The sequence below is a fragment of the Staurois parvus genome, unplaced genomic scaffold (assembly GCF_062004578.1).
Source record: "Staurois parvus isolate SC_StPar_1 unplaced genomic scaffold, SC_StPar_1.0 ptg000662l, whole genome shotgun sequence".
NCBI classification, from domain to species: domain Eukaryota; kingdom Metazoa; phylum Chordata; class Amphibia; order Anura; family Ranidae; genus Staurois; species Staurois parvus.
In genome coordinates this window covers 1,703,955-1,728,563 of record NW_028318458.1, presented here as the reverse complement: position 1 = coordinate 1,728,563, position 24,609 = coordinate 1,703,955, and the positions used below count along the sequence as shown (strand labels likewise).

The window sequence follows — 24,609 nt, the reverse complement described above, 5'->3', positions numbered from 1 at the left end:
TGACAAAACCTCCTCCAGATATCTTTACAGTGTAAACAGTGAATGCTATTGTCAATTTACACTCTACCTACATGAGGTCATTACAAAAAAATTATAAACATTTGCTATAAAATATAATTTTTAGTATCCTTTAAAATACTTTGTAGCTATTAACTTTTGATTCTCTATATTGAAAGCCGACAGCACCAATCAGACACAGATTCATAGTCCTGACATCCTCTGCTGCTATAGAGCGTAGATCAGCAGAGTACTATAAAGTTTTTCATCAGATCTTTCAGCAAAGGAGTACAGGAGGCACCTGGACAGTAGCACTATTAATCTGGGGGTGGGTAATATTAGATGGACTAGCAGATTTAGATACACTAACAAGTTGAAACCAAACTCAAGCTCACACTTTACAAGTAGGTATGGCAAGAGTTTTTTTTTTTTCCTTTTGGGATAAAGGCTTTACATAAATAAAAAGCTGATCATTGTAAGTGATTTATCTCAACCCTTTAACTGCTACATCTGCAGGAAAGCTTTTTTGTTGGATCACCAGATGAAAATAAAAGAAAGACAGCCTAAAAAAAAACAAAAAACAAATGCAGCCATCACATCTAAGAACTGGTAAGCTGCAATATAATAAATGTTTTCTTGTGGGTTTAATACCACTTTAATGCTGAACTTTGGGCAATAAAATGTGTATTAATGAATGGAAAACTAGGTTTAATCTAAAATAGGCTCCTTCACAAACCAAAGATGGCTCCTACTCAAATGTGTCATTCCCTCGGCTAGTGGTAAAAAGCAGTACTTACGTTTAAGGCCTGTAGTCGCCTTCTGAGGAGGAGTGTGTTGTACCACCTTGGTGCCACCAAAAATGACGTGCAGTTTGGAGTCAGAGTTTAAATCAAGGACATGATCTGGATCCAAATCCTCAATGGGCTCCTGCAGAGATCCACACACTGCCATTATTATTACATGTATATGTTAGTACATTATACTTTTGAAAAGCCTTACTCCAGGCAAAACTATTCTGTTTTCATAAAGTGGGGAAAGTCAAAAAGCACATTCATTCACTGTTGTGGCCCCGTTGGGAAGATTTCCTCACACAGGGGTCAGGGGAACTGAAAGTAAGAGGAAACCTGCAAGAGGTTCTAACCCTCCAATATAGGCTAAATAAAAGTAGGCTGGAGTTGTGCTTTAGTTGATTAATTGGCTTCCCAAGATAATCTAAAGTGAAATCCTTTTTTTGTAGAGGTTTCCACTCTGGTTTGTGTCACCAGAATAGGAAGTGAGGGAGAATTCTTCCCACGAAGGACACAAACAGTAATATAAGCCTAATGGAGGTTCTAAGTAACCTCTATTTCCATAGCCAAACCTAAAAATGGTTTGGGTTTTACTTTTATATAAACACAATCCCAAACGGTTACATACTCTTGGGACCTAAAAAACAAAATGTATTTGTTTAAAGAGTTCGGAGGGGGATGTACCAATAACAGAAAAGCACCCTACTTACATCTGAGTGCAGCACTTGAAGAAAAAAAAAAAAAAATTGTATTTCAGTGTTCAGCATCAAAGAAATAATCGAATCCTCACCTTCATTTGAGGGACAGACTCTCCAGTCAGCATAGCTTCATCCACAATACATCGCCCTCGGAGCAGCAGAACATCACAAGGAACCAAATTCTCATTGGCTGACCTTCCTGAAAAAATAAATTGCACACCATCCATGGCACCATGTTTAGTTGACAAATTTTAAAGGCTTTTTTGAGCAATATCTAAATCAAATATTTACACAACTTCATAACTTGGGTAACTGTTGCTGTGTCCGGCAGGCACGGTATAAGCCATTTTGTGACAAAAGGTCACTGATGCCTAGGCTAAATTATGTAGTGTTCATTAAGGACCCGCTCACGCCATAGCACTGCACACACTGAGCACACATAGTATGTTATTAGTGTTGGTGCGTTGCTATTCATTCTGAATGGCACCCCAGCACACCTTTCCAATGCGAGTACATTGCTGCGCAACGCCAAAAAACTGTCTTATCTAAGGATAGTGATCATATGAAGCCATAGTTGTTTGACTCTTTTTATTCATAACAGAAATCACGCAAATACCCCGGATCAAATGTTTACATACATACATACATGGAATGTCTGGCCTTGGTACAGACACACATACAGGTTAAAATGGCAATTTAAAGTAATAGCCTTCATCTGTGGCTTTTTAAACTTTGTGACAGCAAGAAACCATGTTATAGCTCTTCTGTTAAGGCATCATGTTCCAGTGCACCCAGAGATGTCTGCAGTACATAAAACATGGGCTGCCTGCCTTTGTCAATAACCTTTCCCTCAGCCCCAAGTGGTGTTTAGCATGTGGATAGCAAGCCTATGCAGTGACTATGGAAGCATTAATTTGTATATACTGTTCGAAGGCTCAGAGGTCACTCTTGAAGATTGGCCAGTAAAATAGTAGGAATGTACTGGCATTATTATTAATACTGCTTTAAACCATGTTCAAACATTACAAATTTGCTACTCGCATATCTGGCTAATCCATATCTGTAATAACACCCCCTTACCCTGCCAAAAAGGTTTTGCAATACTGCTCTGCGAAGTGAGAGGGAGCTCAGATTCCTTCATAAATAAAATTCAACTGCTCTGGCAAGGCGCCCAATTTATATGAATCCTTCATTTACATACCCAGACGGCTGTTGGTTATTTATGAAAGCTTACCTATAGACACAATGTCTCCTGGGATGATTTCATCACTAGAGATTGGCCTCCATTTCCGATTTCTGTACACCTTAGAAACCGATAAATATGTTGAACGTGAAGCATAATTTACTGACATGATAAAATTATGAAGACACCACAAACTTTTTAATGGTCAATGATAGTTTGCAAAACAATTACAAAATGATAAAAGCTAAACATGGTTTAATCAATGTCCGTCTGATGGCATAAATGCTGGAATCCAGCAATCCCAATTTCCAGTTTGTAGACTAGAATTTCCATGCTGGAATGAAGACCTAGGGTTGACTTCAGTCTTAAAGGAACAGAAGACATGCAGGAAAACAATGAGTGAAAGGAGGTTCAGGCAATAGGAACATATGAGAGTTCCAGAATACAAAAAAGTACACTCTGGATGGATAAGCAAGGTATGGCACTGTCAGGAGGAAACCAGGCAGGCCAATGAGAAGAAAAACAAGAGATCATCAGACCTGGTTCTTATCAGCTGGCAAGGGCTCCAGAATATGTGAGCATAGTCCTTCTCTCGTAAGGAAGAGAGAATTTGAGTAATATCTCCAGGCAAATAAAGAAGCAGTTTCATTCTTCTCCAATAAGCATTGGGGGAACTGCTTCAAATAAAGTATGCAGACAGCTGGGTTCACTGTGTCTCCCTAGACCAAAAACTAAAAGTTGAATTGTCTAGGTTCCTGGCTGCAGTTATATGGCCATAGAGTGAGGCAACATAAAGTGTATCTATGGTCAAAATGTATTATAATTAATTTCCACCTTGAACTCATTAGTGGTAGTAAACTTTATGTATACTTTTACCTTCAGGTAAAATTATAATAAAGCTTACTTGTAGGTAAAATTAATTTCTCCTAAACGTGCACCATAGATATTCGCTCTCTTTGAGAGCTGACGCATGCGGTCTGAAGGAACGGCATAGATGGCCAGAGCTCGCGATCCTGGAAAGAAGACCCAGTGAAGATGAAAGCCTCTGCAGCGGTGACAGCACGCCACTGGAGGGCTTTTTTTTTTTTTTAAGGCAAGTCCTTCATAATGATGCATTATGACAATACCTTGCAGGGTGAACTTGGTGTTTGACAAATTACTTTGTGACGATCCCTACATATTTATATTTCTTGAATTCTGAGACATTTACTTTGTCTAGTGAATATGCGCTGCTGTGTTATCCATTTCAGAGCCTGCTTTCTGAACAAAGGTGTGTTCAGAAAGTTGTGGAAGATGGAAAGCAGACATGCACCGCTCAAATGAAAGAAGATTTTCCAAGTAAGCTTCCATAGGATTGTCAATAATAACTGTTTGTATTGCTATTATAATACTAATAGTATAAAATTACAATGTATGCTGTGACTTTAAATCTCATTTAAGAGATATCACCGCCTGAGATCTGCTGCATCTAACTGTAAACCGTCTTTTATATGTAACAAGCAATAATAAATGTACACAGAGTTGCAAGCAAATTAGACTATTTTCAAATACAACATACTTAAATTACATGGGCATGTTTATTTAAAAAAATAAATAAAAATCATAGTTTTCTGTTAAGCAATAAAAATAAAATTTAAAATGGAAAAGCCAACATCTATTGCTTTAAAAACACTATTTTAAAAACCACAAGGGCAGGTTGATGAATGCAGGTGTGTCAAATCTCAGCACAAAATAATGAGAGAGATCTTCCTTTAGCCCAAAAGTGTAACTAAAGCCAAAACTATTTTTTTCTTTAAAGATCAACGCTGGGCAAAAAAAAAAAAAAGTTTCCCGTTGCAGTGGGATTGTACCCACACTGCAAGGGTTAACTGTTCATTTTTGTCTAGGTGCGGAATGATGACATGAGGATACCAGAACAGTCCACCGTGCGGGCTCAGCTCCACTGCAAGGGAAAAATTTATTTTGCAAGGAGTTGGGCTTTAAGTTTTGGATAGAGTGGCAACTCCTGTCAGGTTTCTGTTCCAGTTATGGAGATGATTTAGTCTATATGTCCTGAAGACCATTGTTACAAAGACTGAAAATGTGAGAAAATGTTAAATTGAGTTGTCACCAAACCAGGATCGATTTGTAATCTTCCAATGGAGATGCTTGTTTCTATAACACCTAAGAGGGGATTTACACTCACCGGCCACTTTATTAGGTACATCTGTTCAATTGCTTGGTAACACAAATTGCTGGTCAGCCAATCACATGGCAGCAAATCAATGCATCTAGCTGTGCTGAAAACAACTTGCTGAAGTTCAAATCGAGCATCAGAATAGGGAAGAAAGAGGATTTAAGTGACTTTAAACATTGCATGGTTGTTGGTGCCAGACAGGCTGGTATGAGTATTTCAAAAACTGCTGATCTACTGGAATTTTCATGCACAACCATCCATAGGGTTTAAAGAGAATGGTCCGAAGAAAAAAAAAAATCCAGTAAGCAGCAGTTGTGTGGAGGAAAATGCCTTGTTGAGGTCAGAGGAGAATGGGCAGACTGGTTCAAGATGACAGAAAAGCAACAGTAACTGAAATAACTACTTGTTACAACCAAGGAATGCAGAATACTATCTCTGAACGCACAACACGTCGAACCTTGAAGTAGATGGGCTACAGCAGCAGAAGACCACACTGTGTGTCAGTGTACCCATCTTCTGATGGCTACTTCCAGCAGGATAATGCATCATGTCACAAAAGCTCAAATCAACAAACTGGTTTCTTGAACATGACAATGTGTTCACTGTACTCCAATGGCCTCCGCAATCACCAGGTCTCAATCCAATATAACACCTTTGGGATGTGGTGGAAAGAGAGATTCACATGAACAAAGCTGACAAATCTGCAGCAACTGCATAAAGCTATTATGTAAATGTGTACCAAAATCTCTGTGGAATGTTAACACCACCTTGAGAATCTATGCCATGAAGAATGAAGGCAGTTCTGAAGGCAAAAGGGGGTCCAACCGGGTACTAGCAAGGTGTACCTAATAAAGTGGCCGGTGAGTGTACTCTGGAGAGAATTACTTACAATTGTGTCTATGGGACAAGAAGTGAAGGTATATCAATTGAATGAAACAGGAAAAAAAAAAAAAAAAAATGACAGAAGTTTTAACTATTCACTAAAGAAAAAAATATTTGGCATATACTGTAGTTTAAACTCATTAGAAGGTAGTCTAAAAGTCAACTTATCACATGCATACAGCACAACCTTGTTATAGGTTTGTATAGACGGATAAACTATTTTACCATAATTATGTGTCTGTTATATTAAAATAAACCATTTTTGTTGTCTGCCTGGCCCCCATGCAGCAGTATGTACACACCTTCCTTCATTCACTCCGTTCAGCCATTGGGTGAATTCCCCTGGCACAGGTGAGCAGGGGACGCTTACTGCTTTCCCATGTGACAGCACTAAGTGCTTCCTTGGGGTTTTCTTACCCAAATGCAAGCAGCCAAACAGACAGGCGGCACAGGAGCATGGAAGGGAGAGTGTATGCTGCTGGGAAAGGAGAGGCTTGTAGCTAAGTAACCTTTTCTATTTGACTTTTATGGAAAAGCTGTCATCTTTCTTACCCAGGGCAAAGTGAAATGTGTGTAAGTCCCACCTCTGATCACATCATAACCTCTCCTATGCTCCTCTGCCTCTCCATCCTCCGCGGCTGCCACTGAAAAATACTTGGCTCTTCTGGGTAAGGAAATATGTGACCTCCTCCCATGAAGCAGTTCCCCAGACCCAAGCCCCATCAATATACACATGATGGAGAGGCTGTCTTTACCTCTGAGTTTTGACACCAGGTGACATTGGGTATTTTGGAGAGGTGAGAAGAGGAATGTAGAGTTGGCTTTGCACCAGTTCAGAACTAATTGACAATATGTGTAAGTTGACATCATCTGAGCAGCAAGTAAATGACAATACAATGAAAATAAAGATACTAGGAGACCAGGAAATGTTTCAGGCCTCTCCTCACCTGAATCATATAAGGCTTGTTACCCATCTTCCTGATCTCAGACAGGTTCCTCATCTGTTGCTGGACCAGAGAGGCCTCAAATGCCACCAACATAAAGAGGGTGAAGACGCTGTAGTACCAATATTCATCTAGGCACCAGAGGCCCACACAAAACACCTGCCAACAAATACAGACAATGAGCACACAGATTTGAACATTCAGGATCAAGGGCAGGCAAATCTTTTCCTGAACCTCCACTCCTGCAACAAAAATCTGCCACGTTTTCTATTCTGTAGCACAAAAGACCTGAATGTTAAAGGATAAGTGAACTTATCCTTTTTGCCCATTTTCACTGATTTAACTAACCCATTCTTACCATCCACAGATGCGTACTTCCCTATAGCCAATAATATTGTCCTCTGGTGACTGCTCACAACCTGACTGCGCCTGCGCATTACATCCCCATAGACTTCTATGAAGATGGCTCCCACCATCTCACTTCATTCCTAGCCTCAGGACACAGCATCATGTCCATGGGGCTGTACAACAGAAGCGTGTAAAGGACGGTGAAATTTGGATGGAAACAAAGGAAGATTATCGTATATCGGTATTAAAAAAACGAAATCTGTGATGAGCCCAGTACATACTCATTTACTGTTTAACATCTCTGTAGCAATTCAACTAAAACAGGACCCAACTATAGTAAGAAGAAAAAAATAAAAATAAGCATATGCTAATTTGAGGCTAGATAAATTAACTTGATGCATACTCAGGTTTTATATTTACATGAAAATTTAGATTTGAAAATTATGCATGTTTATGCTGCTCAAAAAAAATTTATTGCACTAAAAATAGAGTTAATAAACATTTATTTTGTGAATTGTAGTTCAAAGTATGGACTTCCATATTTTCAACGTATGGTGTTTGCTTTCAGAAGATATGTTCTTGAGGTCTTTTATATATTTTCAAATCTGAAATTTGGTCTTAAAGTGAAAAGGTAAACGGCGAGCCATTTTTCTAAAGGGCTCATTTACACCACCTTGCTGCATTGACATGGGTAATATTGTGAATGACACCCCCAGAATGCAGCTGTGTTACAACGCAGCCAATTTATTTGAAATGGGCTGCCTAACACAACGTGCCTCAATGCTAAAAACACATTCTGGTGTGAACAGGCCCTAAAACTAAAGTATATAGATATTACATTTCTTATAATAAATAAATCACTGGCAATGCACTAGGTGTTTGTGCCTTTCCGTTCTTTTTGTAGTTCTTTTTGACAATACATGTAACATAGTACCCAACAGCTTTGTTAAGTTGGGCCCAATATTGTAACATAGTATTAAAAAAGCCTGCAAAACCTTTGTTTAACTCCAACGTTTTCTTATGTATGAATATATTATGACAGGTCCAATTATGGCACAAATAATTGTCAGACATGTAGGACAGGGCTTGACAAGATTAATAAATTTGCTTTGAATCTAAAAGCCAGCTATAAAGTTAGGGGTCAGGTTTTTTTTCTAGCGTAGCGTGGGTCGTCAGTGCCTGGGGCAAGGCAACTTTTGGGCGACAAGCTTCACACGATGTGATTTGCGCCCAACAATCACAGCAAAACCGCACCACGCTTTAGGTGCCACTGAAAACAATGGCACCTGAACCTGGGTTTTGTGATCACAGCAATTCTGCCTTGATCGCAAAATGCCCAGGTGTGAATAGAGCTGCCCTGGCTCACACAAATGTGATTCTGGATGCGTTTTCAAACTCACAGATACGCATGACAGGCTACACATGTGTTCCTATTGAGGTGGTTCACAGAGATGTGATTCCCACGCATTGCGTTTTGAGTGCCATTACGAAAAGGGTCCTGTGCAAGTTTGTAGTGGTGCGTTCCAGACTCACAAATGAGAGTATAGTGGCATACAGATATAAATGTCCAGATAGGATTGTTACTGACAGGAGTTTTTGCATTGAAGTCAAAGGGAGGCAGTGTGTGAGCCCAGGCAGCAGGAAGCAATTTCTAGTCGCCATGGTGACCTGGTGCCTGGGATTTGTCGAGCCCTGATGAAGGATATTATAAAACTCGTACCTGAAACACAAAGAACGGTGCAATGGCTCTCTCTTTAAACAGATGAAGAAAATCGGGAACAACCATCTCTGCTCTAAGGACAAAAACAAAAAAAGTTTCAAGTTGGTAGCACATTACTGGATTAACTGAAACAAAAATATTACTTTTCGTATAGTGCTGGAAGCATACGTAAAGACAAAACAGTGGTGCTCCTGGCCCCTCCCTCTCGGCTCTGCCCTCTCTCTTCCCATTGGCTTACTGGCTGTGATTGACAGCAGTGGGAGCCAATGGCTCTCATTGCTGTCTCAGCCAATGAGGAAAGGGAGTCCCGGGATAGCCGAGACACCAGTGAACATCACTGGATCGAGAGGGGGCTTAGGTAAGTATTAGGGGGGCTGAGGGAGATGCTGCACACAGAAGGTTTTTAACCTTCATGCATAGAAGGGGACACCTTTTCCATTGACAACAGGAGATTTTCTCATATTTTACTCCATGTCTTGCTGTGTTCCAGGACACAGAAACCAAAAGTAACCTTTACAGACATTTTAACCATGTTCTAAAAAAATAAATAAAAAAATTAAAAAGTTTACAACTATACTTTTTCCTAAAGGACCTATTTAGACATTACTAAAAAAACCATTTTAATACTGCAACCTTCATAAAACATTTCCTTTTCATCAGTCATTTATATTTGCCTTAGATTGGTTATTCCTGACATGCAACGAAAAGCTAAAACAGTAGAGCAATCTCAACATTGCAAGGCGTAACAGCAATTTCAATGCTATGTACCTAAACTTTTCCATTATAATCTGAAAGACTGTAAAACAAGCACATAGCTATCAAGTCTTTTAAGTCCCACAGTGACACCCCAACAAAAGTTTCAAATTAACAATATTAGTGGACAGGAAGGTCATGTGAGGGTGTTTGTGGAAGCCCATTTGAACTTGCACTCTATAGACAACACAAAGGAAATGTGTATGTGGACACGCTCTGTATTAACATGCAGAGCCCTAGACCAACATATCTCAGGCCAGCTTCAAAGAATGCAGACAGGAAGGAAAATACAAAACGGTTTTCCTGGCTGCTGCCCCTAATTAAGCATAATGCCCAAGAAACAAGCTCAAGTACCAAGTCAGGTCTTACTTGTTAGTTCCATATTTCTTCTCAGCAACTTTGATATCAGCTTCTTCTAGGTATCCTTTAGAACTCTGGTAATAGGACAGGGGACGCTCCAACGGAAACACAACAGGAAAGAAACCTTTCTTCTCCTCAGCATCATAGGAATATTTTATTTTTTGGAACTCAAATGACAGGGTCTCCTTCCCATCTTCACTCTGTGGAAACAAAAGTGCAAATAAAAATTCTAAATAAAGAAAAAGAATCTGAGGCAATATTTTACAAAAATAATTTATGGGTTGTCTGGATTCTCAATCAAAAATCAAGACAGCATCAACACTCCAGGACTGAACTAGACAAATCAGCCGCTACGAGCCATGAAGAGGGATCACTTCCTGCACCCCACACCCACCACACATATGCTCTTGCCATGAGACCAGCAGCCTCTGTATAGCACAGTGCGCGCCAAACACAACTCTTGTGTTGATCCAATGTGTCATAAAGCAGAGATATCAACAAAACTGATACCTTGCCTTTAAGCAGTAGTCCCCTTTACCACAAGATGCACTTTCCACAATCTGGATCTGTCCCTGACACGTATACCAAAAATCTTTTCAGTTTTCTTTCAGTTTTAAACCGTAGGGAAGGGGTAAATCTTTCATGTTATTTTCTGCCACCTGTGTCCCAGAGATCTCCTGTACCAGGGATAGAACAGGGAATGAAAAGAAATCTTCACAAAGGGAGGGGAATGTCTCTGAAACAGCAGTCACTGGAATAGGTATTCATACTAAAAATATATCCTTGTCTCTTAAAGTGTTACTTAAGGCAGATTTTTTTGTTTTTAAACAAACATGTTATACTCACCTGCTCTGTGCAGTGGTATTGCACAGAGCAGCACCGATCCCCCTCTTCAAGGGTCCCCTGCCAGCAATCCCGGTGCCTCCTCTTTGTGTGTCCCCATAGCAAGCTGTGGGGACACATGCTGTATGCTCCCTCCCGACCTACCTGTGTGTCTACAGAGGTGCTCTATTGACACACACACCACAGTGGGACTTAGGACCCCCAACCCCCCCACACACACACTTGCTTTTCAGTGCATTTGATTGACGGCAGCAAGAGCCAATAGCTCCTGCTGCTTTTCAAGACCTGTGGTGAAGTGGAAGCGAGGGGAGAAGAGATGCAGCTGTGCACAGCACTGGTCTCTTCTCCTCTCTCTTCTCCTTCACACTCCTTCACACAGGGAAGGGGGAGCACAGGGAAACTAAAAACATTTTTACCTTAATCCAAGCAATGCATTAAAAGGTAAAAAAGGTAAAAAAAGAACAAAAAGGATTGGCTATGCATACATTTTACATTTAGTTCCATATATATCTTTGCAGGGGAAACATCAGCTATAAAGCATTACTCATCCTTTTCTGTGTCTTATGAGAGAGCTGCTATGACACCATACAGGAGGACACTGCACTGCATATGGACAGAACAGATATTATTCACATTATTAGAACAAACAAACAAGGTTAACATCTTCCCAATTTACTATAGCAAACAAAATATCCCTTAGCCTTGGTTCACACTGATGTGAATTATCATGTGATTATCATGTGATTTGACTGTTCAAATCGCATGCAATAATCGGCAATGGAACTGTTCTAATTGGAGCAACTCTGAAGAAGATGCACCAATTAGAAAAGTAGATCCTGCACTACTTTTCCCAACTTGCAACTTGCATGATGTTTCAGATTTATATCAAGTCGCACTGCCATCTGACTTTGAAATTGTGTGACTACACTTGAAGTCACATGATTTCAAAGTCGGATCCAATGTTAAGCAGGGCTTAGGCCTGGTTCACACCAAATGCGGTTTTGAAATTGCACTACTTCAGCTGAAGTAGTGCAATTTCAAAGTCACAGGTCAAAGCAATTTCATGTTCGGCTTGGGACATCTTTGTGACTTCATGCACAGATGTCATTGCAAGTCGAACATAAAATAACCAAAAATAGCGCAGGAATCTTCAGGATCCTGAAGAAGCCACGTGATCGTGGCGCAATGTGTTGACACATTTCCGGTTGAGCGGTGACGTACTTCCGGTTCTGGGTTTGGATGCCATTTTGGTACACCTATTCCTTAGTACAGTGTTTTTCAACCTTTTTTGTGCAAAGGCACACTTTTTTCATGAAAAAAATCACGAGGCACACCACCATTAGAAAATGTTAAAAAAATTTACCTCTGTGCCTATATATAAAGTAATTCTCTTGAATAGGAATCAAACACAAAGAAATTATTTTATTATGAAATAATAAAGTATTTTATAATTGGACCCGGGGGCCGGACCAAGAGTAGATGAATGATGTGTATGTGTCATCCATAGTAAGTATAGTAATATTCCCCCATAGTAAGCATAGTAATTAATCCCCCATAGTAATTAATCCCCCATATAGTAATTCATCCCCCCATATAGTAATTCATCCCCCCATATAGTAATTCATACCCCCATATAGTAATTCATCCCCCCCTATAGTAATTCATCCCCCCCTATAGTAATTCATCCCCCCCAATAGTAATTCATCCCCCATATAGTAATTCATCCCCCATATAGTAATTCATCCCCCATATAGTAATTCATCCCCCATATAGTAATTCATCCCCCATATAGTAATTCATCCCCCATATAGTAATTCATCCCCCATATAGTAATTCGTCCCCCACAGTAATTCGTCCCCCACAGTAATTCGTCCCCCAGGCCCCCCTGTGTCAATTCACTTACCTTTGCTCCGCGCGTTCCTCTCGCCGTTCCGGTGTAGCATGAAAATCTGTCTCCTATGAGGATCTGTCCCCCTCGACGTATCTGCGCATGTGCCAGTTTCAGGCATTAGCAGCCGATCGGCGATCTCCGGCACATGCGCAGATACGTCGAGGGGGACAGATCATCCTGACAGTATCACGCTCCGCGGGCCGGATTAAAAGGTCCGCCAGGCCGTATACGGCCCGCGGGCCGTAGTTTGCCAATTGCTGTTCTAATGATTGGTCTATTTGTGAGCCGAGGCCACATGTTACGGATGAAATTGCAATTTTTCCCACGGCACACCAGACAATATCTCACGGCACACTAGTGTGCCGCGGCACAGTGGTTGAAAAACGCTTCCTTAGTACACCCCTATCACATGGGAAATTGTGTCTCTGTACTGGAAAACATGTGAGAGTTCATTTTTTTGGAGTTTTAAGTGCATTAAAACGGTGTTGCACTATGGAGGTCTGTTTTTTTCTCAATATATATGCCCTGTATATATGAGTCCATATTGCGAGGGAGTGGTCTGAGAGGAATCCATTACTTGGAGGGGGACCTCAGTGGAATTAATAAAGCCAAGTTGAGATCCTTTATACATAAAGCTCTGTGACCCACAAGGGTCGAGTTTGGAAGGTGGAGGCATTTTGGCTAATCCGGGGGAGTCACATCAGAGTGTCACTAGGAGCACGTTTGCAGCATGGAATGAAGTTGTGAATCACTGTGTACTGAACACTTATTATTTGCAGTGTTTGGCATCACATGTATTTTGGACTGTTTTTTATTTATTTATTTAATTTGCTACACCTGTCACTTTGAACACAACAAGTGTTATCACTTCATCAAATATTTCACTTGTTTTGGTTAGCCACTAGGTAGCCCAATAGGAGTGTGATTTGGCACAATATATTATCTCAATGGATTAGTAGTGTATTTTGTACATTTTATACTTATTTGAGCACGAATATATTGTTGTAATCACGGTATTCATCATTAATTTATAGGGGATTGAATGTATTAATTATAATTGTTTTTTATACACAATATAAGCTGAGCGCTTCATCACAATATGTTTTGTTATTTGCACATATCCTATGGTATAGTAAAAACGTGACAGCAGCTGGCTTTGGTTAGGGATTCCGTGGAGCGCAGGAGGGTCTCTGTATACAAATAGAGTGCAACTTGTCAAATTGCATTGGAGTGAACGGGGGGCTAAGATACAAATTACTACCTGCACTATGCTTTATATGGCAAATATTGTTTGCAAAGGTTTTGTTGTCTTGTAAACTTAGCCACCACTGCATTTCCCTGAGGCTTCCTAAACTTCTGTCCAGGAGTGTACATGGCATAATCATGAAAAGGCCCGCAGACCTCCAGATGGTGTAAACACACAGAAGGAGCAAAGATTAGACATTCTAGGTGTCTAAAGCTGGTCCTTGCTACTGATTAACCTGTTATTTTGAACCTGCACAGAATTTTTTCCCGCAGCTGTTATGTTCAGGAGAACGCATGTAGGGGTGGTTCCTAGGAGACCCTGTTGGGTATCAGAGAACCTCAAAGAGAGAAGTGTACTTTGCCAATTTTCCACAGAATAGATGGCCATAGAAAGAAATCATGCAACAGCAAGCAAACCATGTAAGTGTAGCTAGCACATAAAACAATATTATTCTGCCGGTTCAAAATTATTTAAAATGCACTAGATGGAAGAAATGAAAAGAGTGGAATGATTGAAAGGGTGTCCTGGACAGGGGCGGACTGACCATTTGGAAACTCAGGCACTGCCCGAGGACCCGGGGTCAGTAGGGGCCTCATGAGATGCCCCTGGTACCTTTTTCATAGGCTTTTTTGAGTTTGGCCAAGGACACGGGGGCCCCATGATCCCCTATTGCCAGGGGGCCCCATGAGTTGTCAGTCTGCCCCTGGTCCTAGACCAATGAAGTGTATCGAGACACTGGATAACATGGAGAGTGGCCACATTATCTTTACCTGACTATAAATGTATATGCACCAATGCACTTTATTTTAAAGGTCTTCCATTCAAATCTGATGTTTTTATTGCTGCCAGATGTCGGTTTTATCACATACACACCCAGGTAATACTACCTCTGTGCTTGAGCTATTAAATCCACTCACTATGAAGGTCCTGCTCTGCCTGGAGGGTTGGTTCATTTCAGAAATCATAAATTGTTAGTTTAAAGACCAGCATGAACTATGGTAAAGTTTTTAAGGTCACGGGTTATCTTTAAAGAACTGTTACACAGATAAGCTTCTCTATATTGTGAAAACACTGGCATGAAACTTTCTTTGGGATGGACTGGTTTCAGCTGACACATTGCTGGTAAAAAGACGTATGTGATTTCATGTACATTACTCATCCTAACCAGGCAGTATACCAGAGATAGGAGCTCATATTTACCCTAAATATACCCACTGCAACACAAGAGCAATTAGTGTGGTCTCACCTTTTCTCTCAGTAATGGCACTAGCTCCGCAGATCCATTGTTGGGAGTAGGTACTACTTTAGCGAATGTTGCAGTCTTTGGGTTTGGGTCCTGTGGAGAGATAAACACTGTTAACATCAATTCAAAGTCTGTAATTCCAGTCTATTTAAGAGCATAATTCACTATAATACAGGGCTTGACAAATTTGTTTTGAATCTAGGAGCCAGCTAAAAAAGTTAGGAGCCAGTTTTTTTTTTAACCACTTGCCTACTGGTTACTTTTACCCCGGGTTTCTGCCCATGCCAATTAGCAGCTTTCAGCGCTGTCACACGTTAAATGACAAATTGCACAGTCACGCAACACTGTATCCATATGAAATTTTTCTAAATGTTTTTTTCACACAGATAGAGCTTTTTTTGGTTGTTTTCGATCACCACTGTTTTTTTTATTTTATTATTATTATTATTATTATTATACAGTATTTATATAGAGCCAGAAAGGTTTGCTCAGCGCTGTACATTATAGTGGGGGACAGTACATGAGACAATACAGTAACAAAACAATACACGAGGGGTTCGAGGGCCCTGCTCTTTCGAGCTTACAATCTAGGAAGGAGGGGATAGTGGTACAGGAGGAAGTGGCTGTGGGGGATGGAATGGTAGGAGGAGTGGAGGAGATCGGCTGTTAGGGGAGGGCGGGGAAGGCTTCCCTGAAGAGATGGGTTTTCAGGGTGCGCCTAAAGGTTAGGAGAGTAGGTGACAGTCTGTTGGATTGGGGTAGTGAGTTCCAGAGGATGGGGGAAGTCCTGGAGAAGTCCTGCAGTTGGGCGTGGGAGGTGGAGAGCAGGGAGCTAGAAAGTAGGTCTTGTGAGGAGCAAAGATTATGGGTAGGGTTGGTATTTGGGTATCAGGTCGGTGAGGTAGTTTGGGGCAGTGTTATGAATGGCTTTGTATGTCTGTGTTAGTAGTTTGAATTTAAAGCGTTGGGCAATCGGGAGCCAGTGGAGGGAATGACAGATGGGGGTGGCAGAAGCGGAGCGGTTGGTAAGGTGGATGAGTCTGGCCGCTGAGTTCAGGATAGACTGAAGCGGGGATAGTCTGCGATGAGGTAGGCCGGTGAGAAGGGAGTTGCAGTAGTCCAGACGTGAGATAATAAGGGAGTGAACGAGTTGTTTAGTAGTGTCTTGGGTTAGGAACTTGCGTATTTTGGAGATGTTGCGGAGGTGCTGCCTGCATGAGTTTGCCAACGATTGGACATGGGGTTGGAAGGACAGGTTGGAATCTAGAATGACACCTAGGACTTTGGCTTGCGGGGTGGGACTGATGGTGGAGTTGTTGGTCGAGATGGAGAGTGGGGGGGCGCGGGCTAGGGGAAAAATCAGGAGCTCAAGGAGCGTTGGGATAGATAGGAGGAGAGCGCGGAGTCTCTGATGCCGAGGGAGTGTAGTTTATTGAGGAGGGGGTGGTCAACTGGGTCGAAGGCTGCGGAGAGGTTGAGGAGTAGGAGACTGACTGGGGTGGCCAGGTACCAGACCGCAGTTTCTAGTCACCATGGCTACCTGGCGCCTGGGATTTATTGATCCCTGCTCTAATATAACATCTTTTTATTATTGACAGACACGTATTAGTCAGGTTTAAAATCTGTACCTTATTTGTAGTTACTACAAGCACACGACAGTGTTTCCCAAACAGCCCGACTGGTATTACTGGCTGTACTGGTATTCACTGTAGGTGGCCAGGCTGAAAATGTAATGAAGGTCAAAACCCTAACTAGATAGTTTGTTTTCTAAAACACTATGAAAAATATAAAACTGCCATGTCTTATTTCCATTAAAAAATGTTCTACATTTTTCTCCCCCATCCTTTTTTTTTTTTTTTTTTTTTTTTTTTTTTTTAACATCTCAGCACTGCTAACCTCCCCGTGTTTTTCAGACCACTTCCTGCCTTTATGCAACACATCGCTCAGGACTGGCAATGGTGGACCAGGCCTGTGCAATGTGTGCCAACTGCTTTTTTCCTGGAGGGGTGCCTGTGACAAGACAACAATGCAGGAGCTCAACTGAGAGACCTTTGTCACTATATTAAGGCCTCATGCACATGAGGATTCTGAAAAAGCCCATTTGAATGCCAGAACTGCTGTCCAGATCATTACAGAGTCAGTCATTGTACTGACTGCTGTGAGGAAAACCATTAGTGCAGTCAGAACATCCTGCCGTAGTAATGCAGTGTATGGTAGTGCAGTAACTAGAGATTTAGAAATCTGCAGGAAAAAAAGCAGCTCATAAAGACTTGTGGTTTATAAAGTGAAGTCTATTGAGCATTCCTAATAGGATGCCCATCTCTGCACGCTAAGTAAATTGGATCCATTCCAAATAATGGCACGCAGGTGCCTGAACTTGCTTCATTACGGCATACTGTGTGAAACTCAAAGATATGCAGCCAATATAGTGCCTGGATTTGGACCCTTTACCCTTCCTAACACACTGGAGAATAAGAATACAACAGCCAACACATTTCAGGGGCCACAAACTCCTTCAGCCACCAACACTGAAACTTCAGACGATTTTGAACATGTAATATATACGTGAATACAGATTTTGTGTGCCTTTGAGTCTCCTTTGAATCCGTATAAGCCATTTAAATTTTTAGACCCAGATGGGGGGCTTGCGGCCCACAAAGCGTGAAATGTTTTTAGGTTGTTGCGATAGTTTTAGAACATTTTACACTATTAACCTTTGGCTTGGGGTTCCTGTTGTATCATTGTGCTTTGGGTTGTTTTCCTGGTACCAGTTACCTCACCTTTTTAGTGCATTTTCTTCACCCCTAACAAAGGAGAATTGAAGACTGAGCCCAGTTGGATAGGTTTTCTCTTAACATAGTGCAGGCCGGTCAGAAGCACCACCTTAGGGCAGCCAGTCATCAGAACACTGAACAAAGAATTCCAAATTACAAGATCAGTTCTGTTGACTTGGTAAGTTATATCAATGCAAAATGGAGTAGAGAGGAGGAAAGAGGAACTGGAGGACCCCCACAGAAGAGCAATCGCCATCACAGCAGATTCCCTAAGCTGCCTGATTAATGTTCCCTCCTTGGGCTGTCAGCAAGCAGGTATCTGACACAACAGATGAGAGATTGTCACTAAATCTGGTTGAAAATGGTCCAAGCACGGTCTGTCATTTAGAATCAGTATTAACTCCTTTATAGTGGAAGCAAAGTCAATCTTTATGTCTTACCTACATAAAAGCCTTTAATAAGTCTTACCTGTAGATACTGTAAATATCTCCTAAACATGCTCCGTTTAGATATTTAAGTTTGCAGTGCTGGTGACTAACACTAGTGCATGCGCACAACGGACAGTGAGCCGTCCACTGAGAGAACCGTGCCGCGGTCAAAACTTCCACACACGTGCAGGAGTGACGTCATCGCTGCTCGGCCAGTCACAAGGCCACAGCCTGTGAACCCAGAGGGAAGACCGGGTGAAGATGGAAGCCTCAACAACGCTCTACTGGAGGGCTTCATTTTCAATAAGTCTTTCATAATGTGCTAGCATGTGATGCATACTAGCACAAAATGCTCTTAACTGCTTCCCGATCGCCCTATAGCAGAAGTACTGCCACAGGGCAGCAGGATGTGCAAAATCACGTGTATATATATGCGATTTGCATTCTCTGGGCGGGAGGGGGGGGCGCTTGCGCACTCCCTACCTGCACCGCTATTGACTCCTCGGCATATCAATCACTGGGTCCCAGCCGCTGATTCTCAGCAGGGACTCTGTGATCATCGGCGGAGCTGACAGGTGAGAGGTCTGTATGTACACACAGATCTCTCCCGTCAGCATGAACAGGCCGCTTTGTATTGCTCTGCACATCAGAGCTTGTCTACATAGTAAAACACACACAGCACACTATGAAAAACACAACAGCACACAGTTAACCCTTTGATCACCCCAAATGTTAACCCCTTCCTGCCCAGTGTCATTAGCACAGTGTCAGTGCTTTTTCTTAGCACTGATCACTGTATTGGTGTCACTGGGGATGTCAGTGGTAGTCAGTTCCTACTCCCAGTGTCAGAATTCCTGCTGCAGTCCTACTATAAGTCGCTGATTGCTGCCGTTACTATTATTATTATACAGTATTTATATAGCGCCAGGAGGTTTGCTCAGCGCTGTACATTATAGTGGGGGACAGAACATGAGACAATACAGTAACAATACAAAACACGAGGGATCCAAGGGCCCTGCTCTTTCGAGCTTACAATCTAGGAGGATTTTACTGGATATGTTTTATAGCAAAAAGTCAAAAATATATATTTCTCAAAATTGTAAGTTTTTTTTTGTTTATAGTGCAAAAAATAAAAACCGCACAGGTGATCAAACACCACCGAAAGAAAGCTTTATTTGTGGGAAAAAGGACATAAATTTCATTTATGTACTACATAGCATGACTGCGCAATTGTCAGTTAAAGGAACGCAGCACCGTATCGCAAAAAAGTCAGGAAGGGGGGGTAAATCATCTAGAGGGCAAGTGGTTAACTTGCAGGGAGAAGATTTTTTTAGATTTTTTGCAGTTTACCACCGCTTTAATTCAATCCTTTTTAGGTTAAAAATATTACTTAATAGGCATTCTCCCAACTCATTCCAAAACCAATACTCATTTATAAAGTGCTACTAAACCCATGACTGTATATGCAGTAAAGCATGCTTGTTATACTCACTGTGCAACCTAAGGGTTTAATCCTCTGCATTGTGTAAAAAGGCTGTTTGATCCTGTCTTCTCTGCACCCCTCCCCCATTCTTCCAGTCCCCAATCCATCTGCTAATAGTACAGAGCCCTAGAAGGCACTCTGCACATGATCACTGGTGTGCATTGCTAGAGTGTCTTTTTTTTTTTTTGGGGGGAGGGTGCAAGTGATCGGCGCAGGGCCAATCAGCACTGTCTAAAAAGAGGATTAGGGGTGATGCAGTCTCATAGGGCAGTCAAACGAGAATGAAAACTCCTCCTACAAGCTTTAACCAGTACTCGGCTGGACACTGATAGAAGTCACAAGACAGCTCTAACTGCTGATGAGAAAAGGTATTTAGCAGTTTATATTTACTAAAATAATTGCATGTCCATGTTGTGTGTACTGTGGGAGAACAAATAAGTGAATGCAGGGTCCTGGGTTTAGTAACACTTTAAGAGGACAAAGGTGAACTGCAATACCTGGAAGGCAGGCATCACGGCCCTATAATAAAGATATTCTCCTATTGCTGGATTCCCCAATGGTTTCTTCTACAATATGACAAATCCATCAGGGCAGTGGCAGTCCACCATTCATCTTGGAAATAGCTGTAGCAGCTGGAGACAACCGGAAATTTGAGATGAAATCTCCATTTTTGTCTTCCCAGAACATACAAGAATCCAGCCCATCATTAAATTTGCAAGTAGACACATACAACTGAAACATCTCCATGAAGTGGAATTGTACTTTAAAAAGAAAGAAAAGCAACAGGTTTGTATTCAGTAAATATCTGCTTGTTTGTGTCAGGAAAAGCATTTCAGCTGAGAAAACATGAAGCTGAAAACCCAGACACAAGAGTGAAGACACAAGAGTGAAGACACAAGAGTGAAGACACAAGAGTGAAGACACAAGAGTGATTCCACTGGCAGTCACATGAATTGTGTGTGGTTAGGATTACGATTACAAATGTGGAAACACAGTATGTACAATTAACAAAATGTCACCAGTTCCAATAACTAGGTAGGACCACTTATCACAAATTCAAGATGTGTAACCCCCAGAACTAGGTCTGTGTCCATAGATCATCATAACGCTGGCACATGCAGTCACGAGGTAACTCTCCACCATGACATGCATGAAAGTCAATTGAATTTATAGTTGCAATCAGAGATTATCCAGCTGCAGGCATATACCTTGCCTTGGAAAAAACAGTGTCTAATGAATATTTTCTATTACAGCACATTTAGTGACGCTGGGTAGAACACAAAAATCTTACAACCTTTAATTCAGTGCAATAGAAATCTATCCAAAGGATATTGACGGTATCCAATATATCCCTGAATCTAGAGTACTATGTCATGAAGAAGATCGCCCCATTTCAGACTCTGCTGGTTAGCTTTTCAATATGTAGAAGTGAGGGCTCCAAACTTTCTAAACAAAGGGCTGCTTTCCCACCGCCCTATAGTAGAACTACTGCTACAGGGCAGCAGGGATGCGCAAAATCACGTTTATATAAACATTTCGCATTTCCGGGTAGGGGGCGCACACACCACCATATCGAGGCGGCTAGGGATGTCAATCACCAGGTCCAGGCCGGAGATTCCCCATCAGCACCCAGAGATCGCCGTGTAGAACGGACAGGGGAGAGACCTGTGTGTAAACAACACAGGTCTCTCCTGTCAGCATGGACATACTGCTGTGTATTTCTCTGGACAGCATGGCCCCCTAGTAAAACACACACAGCACACAGTTATCCCTTTGATCGCCCCAGATGTTAACACCTTCCTGCTTTTAATTAGCAACGATCACTGTATTAGTGTCACCGGAGGTGGCAGTAAGTCATTTCCCACCCCAGTGTCAGAATGCCCACTCAGTCCCGCTATAAGTCGCTGATCGCCGCCCCATCATCAGCTGGAGTACACAATGCCTCAGGGCCAGTAAGAGTAAAAAGATTGCACAGCACCTGTGGTCAGTAGGAGGAATAGCCATCATTGGTGTCAGTGGGAGAAATAGGAACCCATCAACAGGACACCCGACGAAGCGTTGCCCCCCCCCCTCCCAACGCCAACGTGGGGGGCACTACTCCTGCCACTGACGACAACGTAGGGGCACTATTCCTGCCACCATCGATGGGGCGCTATTCCTGCCACTGACACCATGATGGGGCACTATACCCCCCCGCTGACACCGACATTGGGACGCTACGCACCCCCCCGACACCGACATTGGGACGCTACGCACCCCCCCGACACCGACATTGGGACGCTACGCACCCCCCCGACACCGACATTGGGACGCTACGCACCCCCCCGACACCGACATTGGGACGCTACGCACCCCCCCGACACCGACATTGGGACGCTACGCACCCCCCCGACACCGACATTGGGACGCTACGCACCCCCCCGACACCGACATTGGGACGCTACGCACCCCCCCGACACCGACATTGGGACGCTACGCACCCCCCCGACACCGACATTGGGACGCTACGCACCCCCCCGACACCGACATTGGGACGCTACGCACCCCCCCGACACCGACATTGGGACGCTACGCACCCCCCCGACACCGACATTGGGACGCTACGCACCCCCCCGACACCGACATTGGGACGCTACGCACCCCCCCGACACCGACATTGGGACGCTACGCACCCCCCCGACACCGACATTGGGACGCTACGCACCCCCCCGACACCGACATTGGGACGCTACGCACCCCCCCCCGACACCGACATTGGGACGCTACGCACCCCCCCCCGACACCGACATTGGGACGCTACGCACCCCCCCCCGACACCGACATTGGGACGCTACGCACCCCCCCCGACACCGACATTGGGACGCTACGCACCCCCCCCGACACCGACATTGGGACGCTACGCACCCCCCCGACACCGACATTGGGACGCTACGCACCCCCCCGACACCGACATTGGGACGCTACGCACCCCCCCGACACCGACATTGGGACGCTACGCACCCCCCCGACACCGACATTGGGACGCTACGCACCCCCCCGACACCGACATTGGGACGCTACGCACCCCCCCCGACACCGACATTGGGACGCTACGCACCCCCCCGACACCGACATTGGGACGCTACGCACCCCCCCGACACCGACATTGGGACGCTACGCACCCCCCCGACACCGACATTGGGACGCTACGCACCCCCCCGACACCGACATTGGGACGCTACGCACCCCCCCGACACCGACATTGGGACGCTACGCACCCCCCCGACACCGACATTGGGACGCTACGCACCCCCCCGACACCGACATTGGGACGCTACGCACCCCCCCGACACCGACATTGGGACGCTACGCACCCCCCCGACACCGACATTGGGACGCTACGCACCCCCCCGACACCGACATTGGGACGCTACGCACCCCCCCGACACCGACATTGGGACGCTACGCACCCCCCCGACACCGACATTGGGACGCTACGCACCCCCCCGACACCGACATTGGGACGCTACGCACCCCCCCGACACCGACATTGGGACGCTACGCACCCCCCCGACACCGACATTGGGACGCTACGCACCCCCCCGACACCGACATTGGGACGCTACGCACCCCCCCGACACCGACATTGGGACGCTACGCACCCCCCCGACACCGACATTGGGACGCTACGCACCCCCCCGACACCGACATTGGGACGCTACGCACCCCCCCGACACCGACATTGGGACGCTACGCACCCCCCCGACACCGACATTGGGACGCTACGCACCCCCCCGACACCGACATTGGGACGCTACGCACCCCCCCGACACCGACATTGGGACGCTACGCACCCCCCCGACACCGACATTGGGACGCTACGCACCCCCCCCGACACCGACATTGGGACGCTACGCACCCCCCCCGACACCGACATTGGGACGCTACGCACCCCCCCGACACCGACATTGGGACGCTACGCACCCCCCCGACACCGACATTGGGACGCTACGCACCCCCCCGACACCGACATTGGGACGCTACGCACCCCCCCGACACCGACATTGGGACGCTACGCACCCCCCCGACACCGACATTGGGACGCTACGCACCCCCCCGACACCGACATTGGGACGCTACGCACCCCCCGACACCGACATTGGGACGCTACGCACCCCCCCGACACAGACATTGGGACGCTACGCACCCCCCCGACACAGACATTGGGACGCTACGCACCCCCCCGACACAGACATTGGGACGCTACGCACCCCCCCGACACAGACATTGGGACGCTACGCACCCCCCCGACACAGACATTGGGACGCTACGCACCCCCCCGACACAGACATTGGGACGCTACGCACCCCCCCGACACAGACATTGGGACGCTACGCACCCCCCCGACACAGACATTGGGACGCTATGCCCCCTCACTGACACCAACGTTGGGACGCTATGCCCCCGCCCCCCACTGACACCGACATTGGGACGCTACGCCCCCCCCCCACTGACACCGACATTGGGACGCTATGCCACGCCCCCCCACTGACACCGACATTGGGACGCTACGCCCCCCCACTGACACCGACATTGGGACGCTACGCCCCCCCACTGACACCGACATTGGGACGCTACGCCCCCCCACTGACACCGACATTGGGACGCTACACCACGCCCCCCCACTGACACCGACATTGGGACGCTACACCACGCCCCCCCACTGACACCGACATTGGGACGCTACACCACGCCCCCCCACTGACACCGACATTGGGACGCTACACCACGCCCCCCCCACTGACACCGACATTGGGACGCTACGCCTCCCCCCACTGACACCGACATTGGGATGCTATGCCCCCTAACTGAC

At 44.6% G+C, this 24,609-nt stretch overlaps 1 protein-coding gene across 1 annotated transcript in view; it reads right to left on the bottom strand.

Annotated features, from left to right (window-relative positions):
* The window catches only part of ATP13A1 (ATPase 13A1), a 60,046-nt gene that overhangs the window by 34,356 nt on the left and 1,081 nt on the right, over positions 1-24,609 (bottom strand). Inside the window, exons 2-8 of the mRNA XM_089651751.1 lie at positions 15,076-15,165; positions 9,859-10,049; positions 8,737-8,809; positions 6,672-6,827; positions 2,718-2,787; positions 1,576-1,682; positions 795-924 (exon numbers count right to left, since the gene is read on the bottom strand). Coding sequence (XP_089507877.1) covers positions 795-924; positions 1,576-1,682; positions 2,718-2,787; positions 6,672-6,827; positions 8,737-8,809; positions 9,859-10,049; positions 15,076-15,165 — 817 coding nt within the window. The remainder of the gene's footprint in view (positions 1-794; positions 925-1,575; positions 1,683-2,717; positions 2,788-6,671; positions 6,828-8,736; positions 8,810-9,858; positions 10,050-15,075; positions 15,166-24,609) is intronic.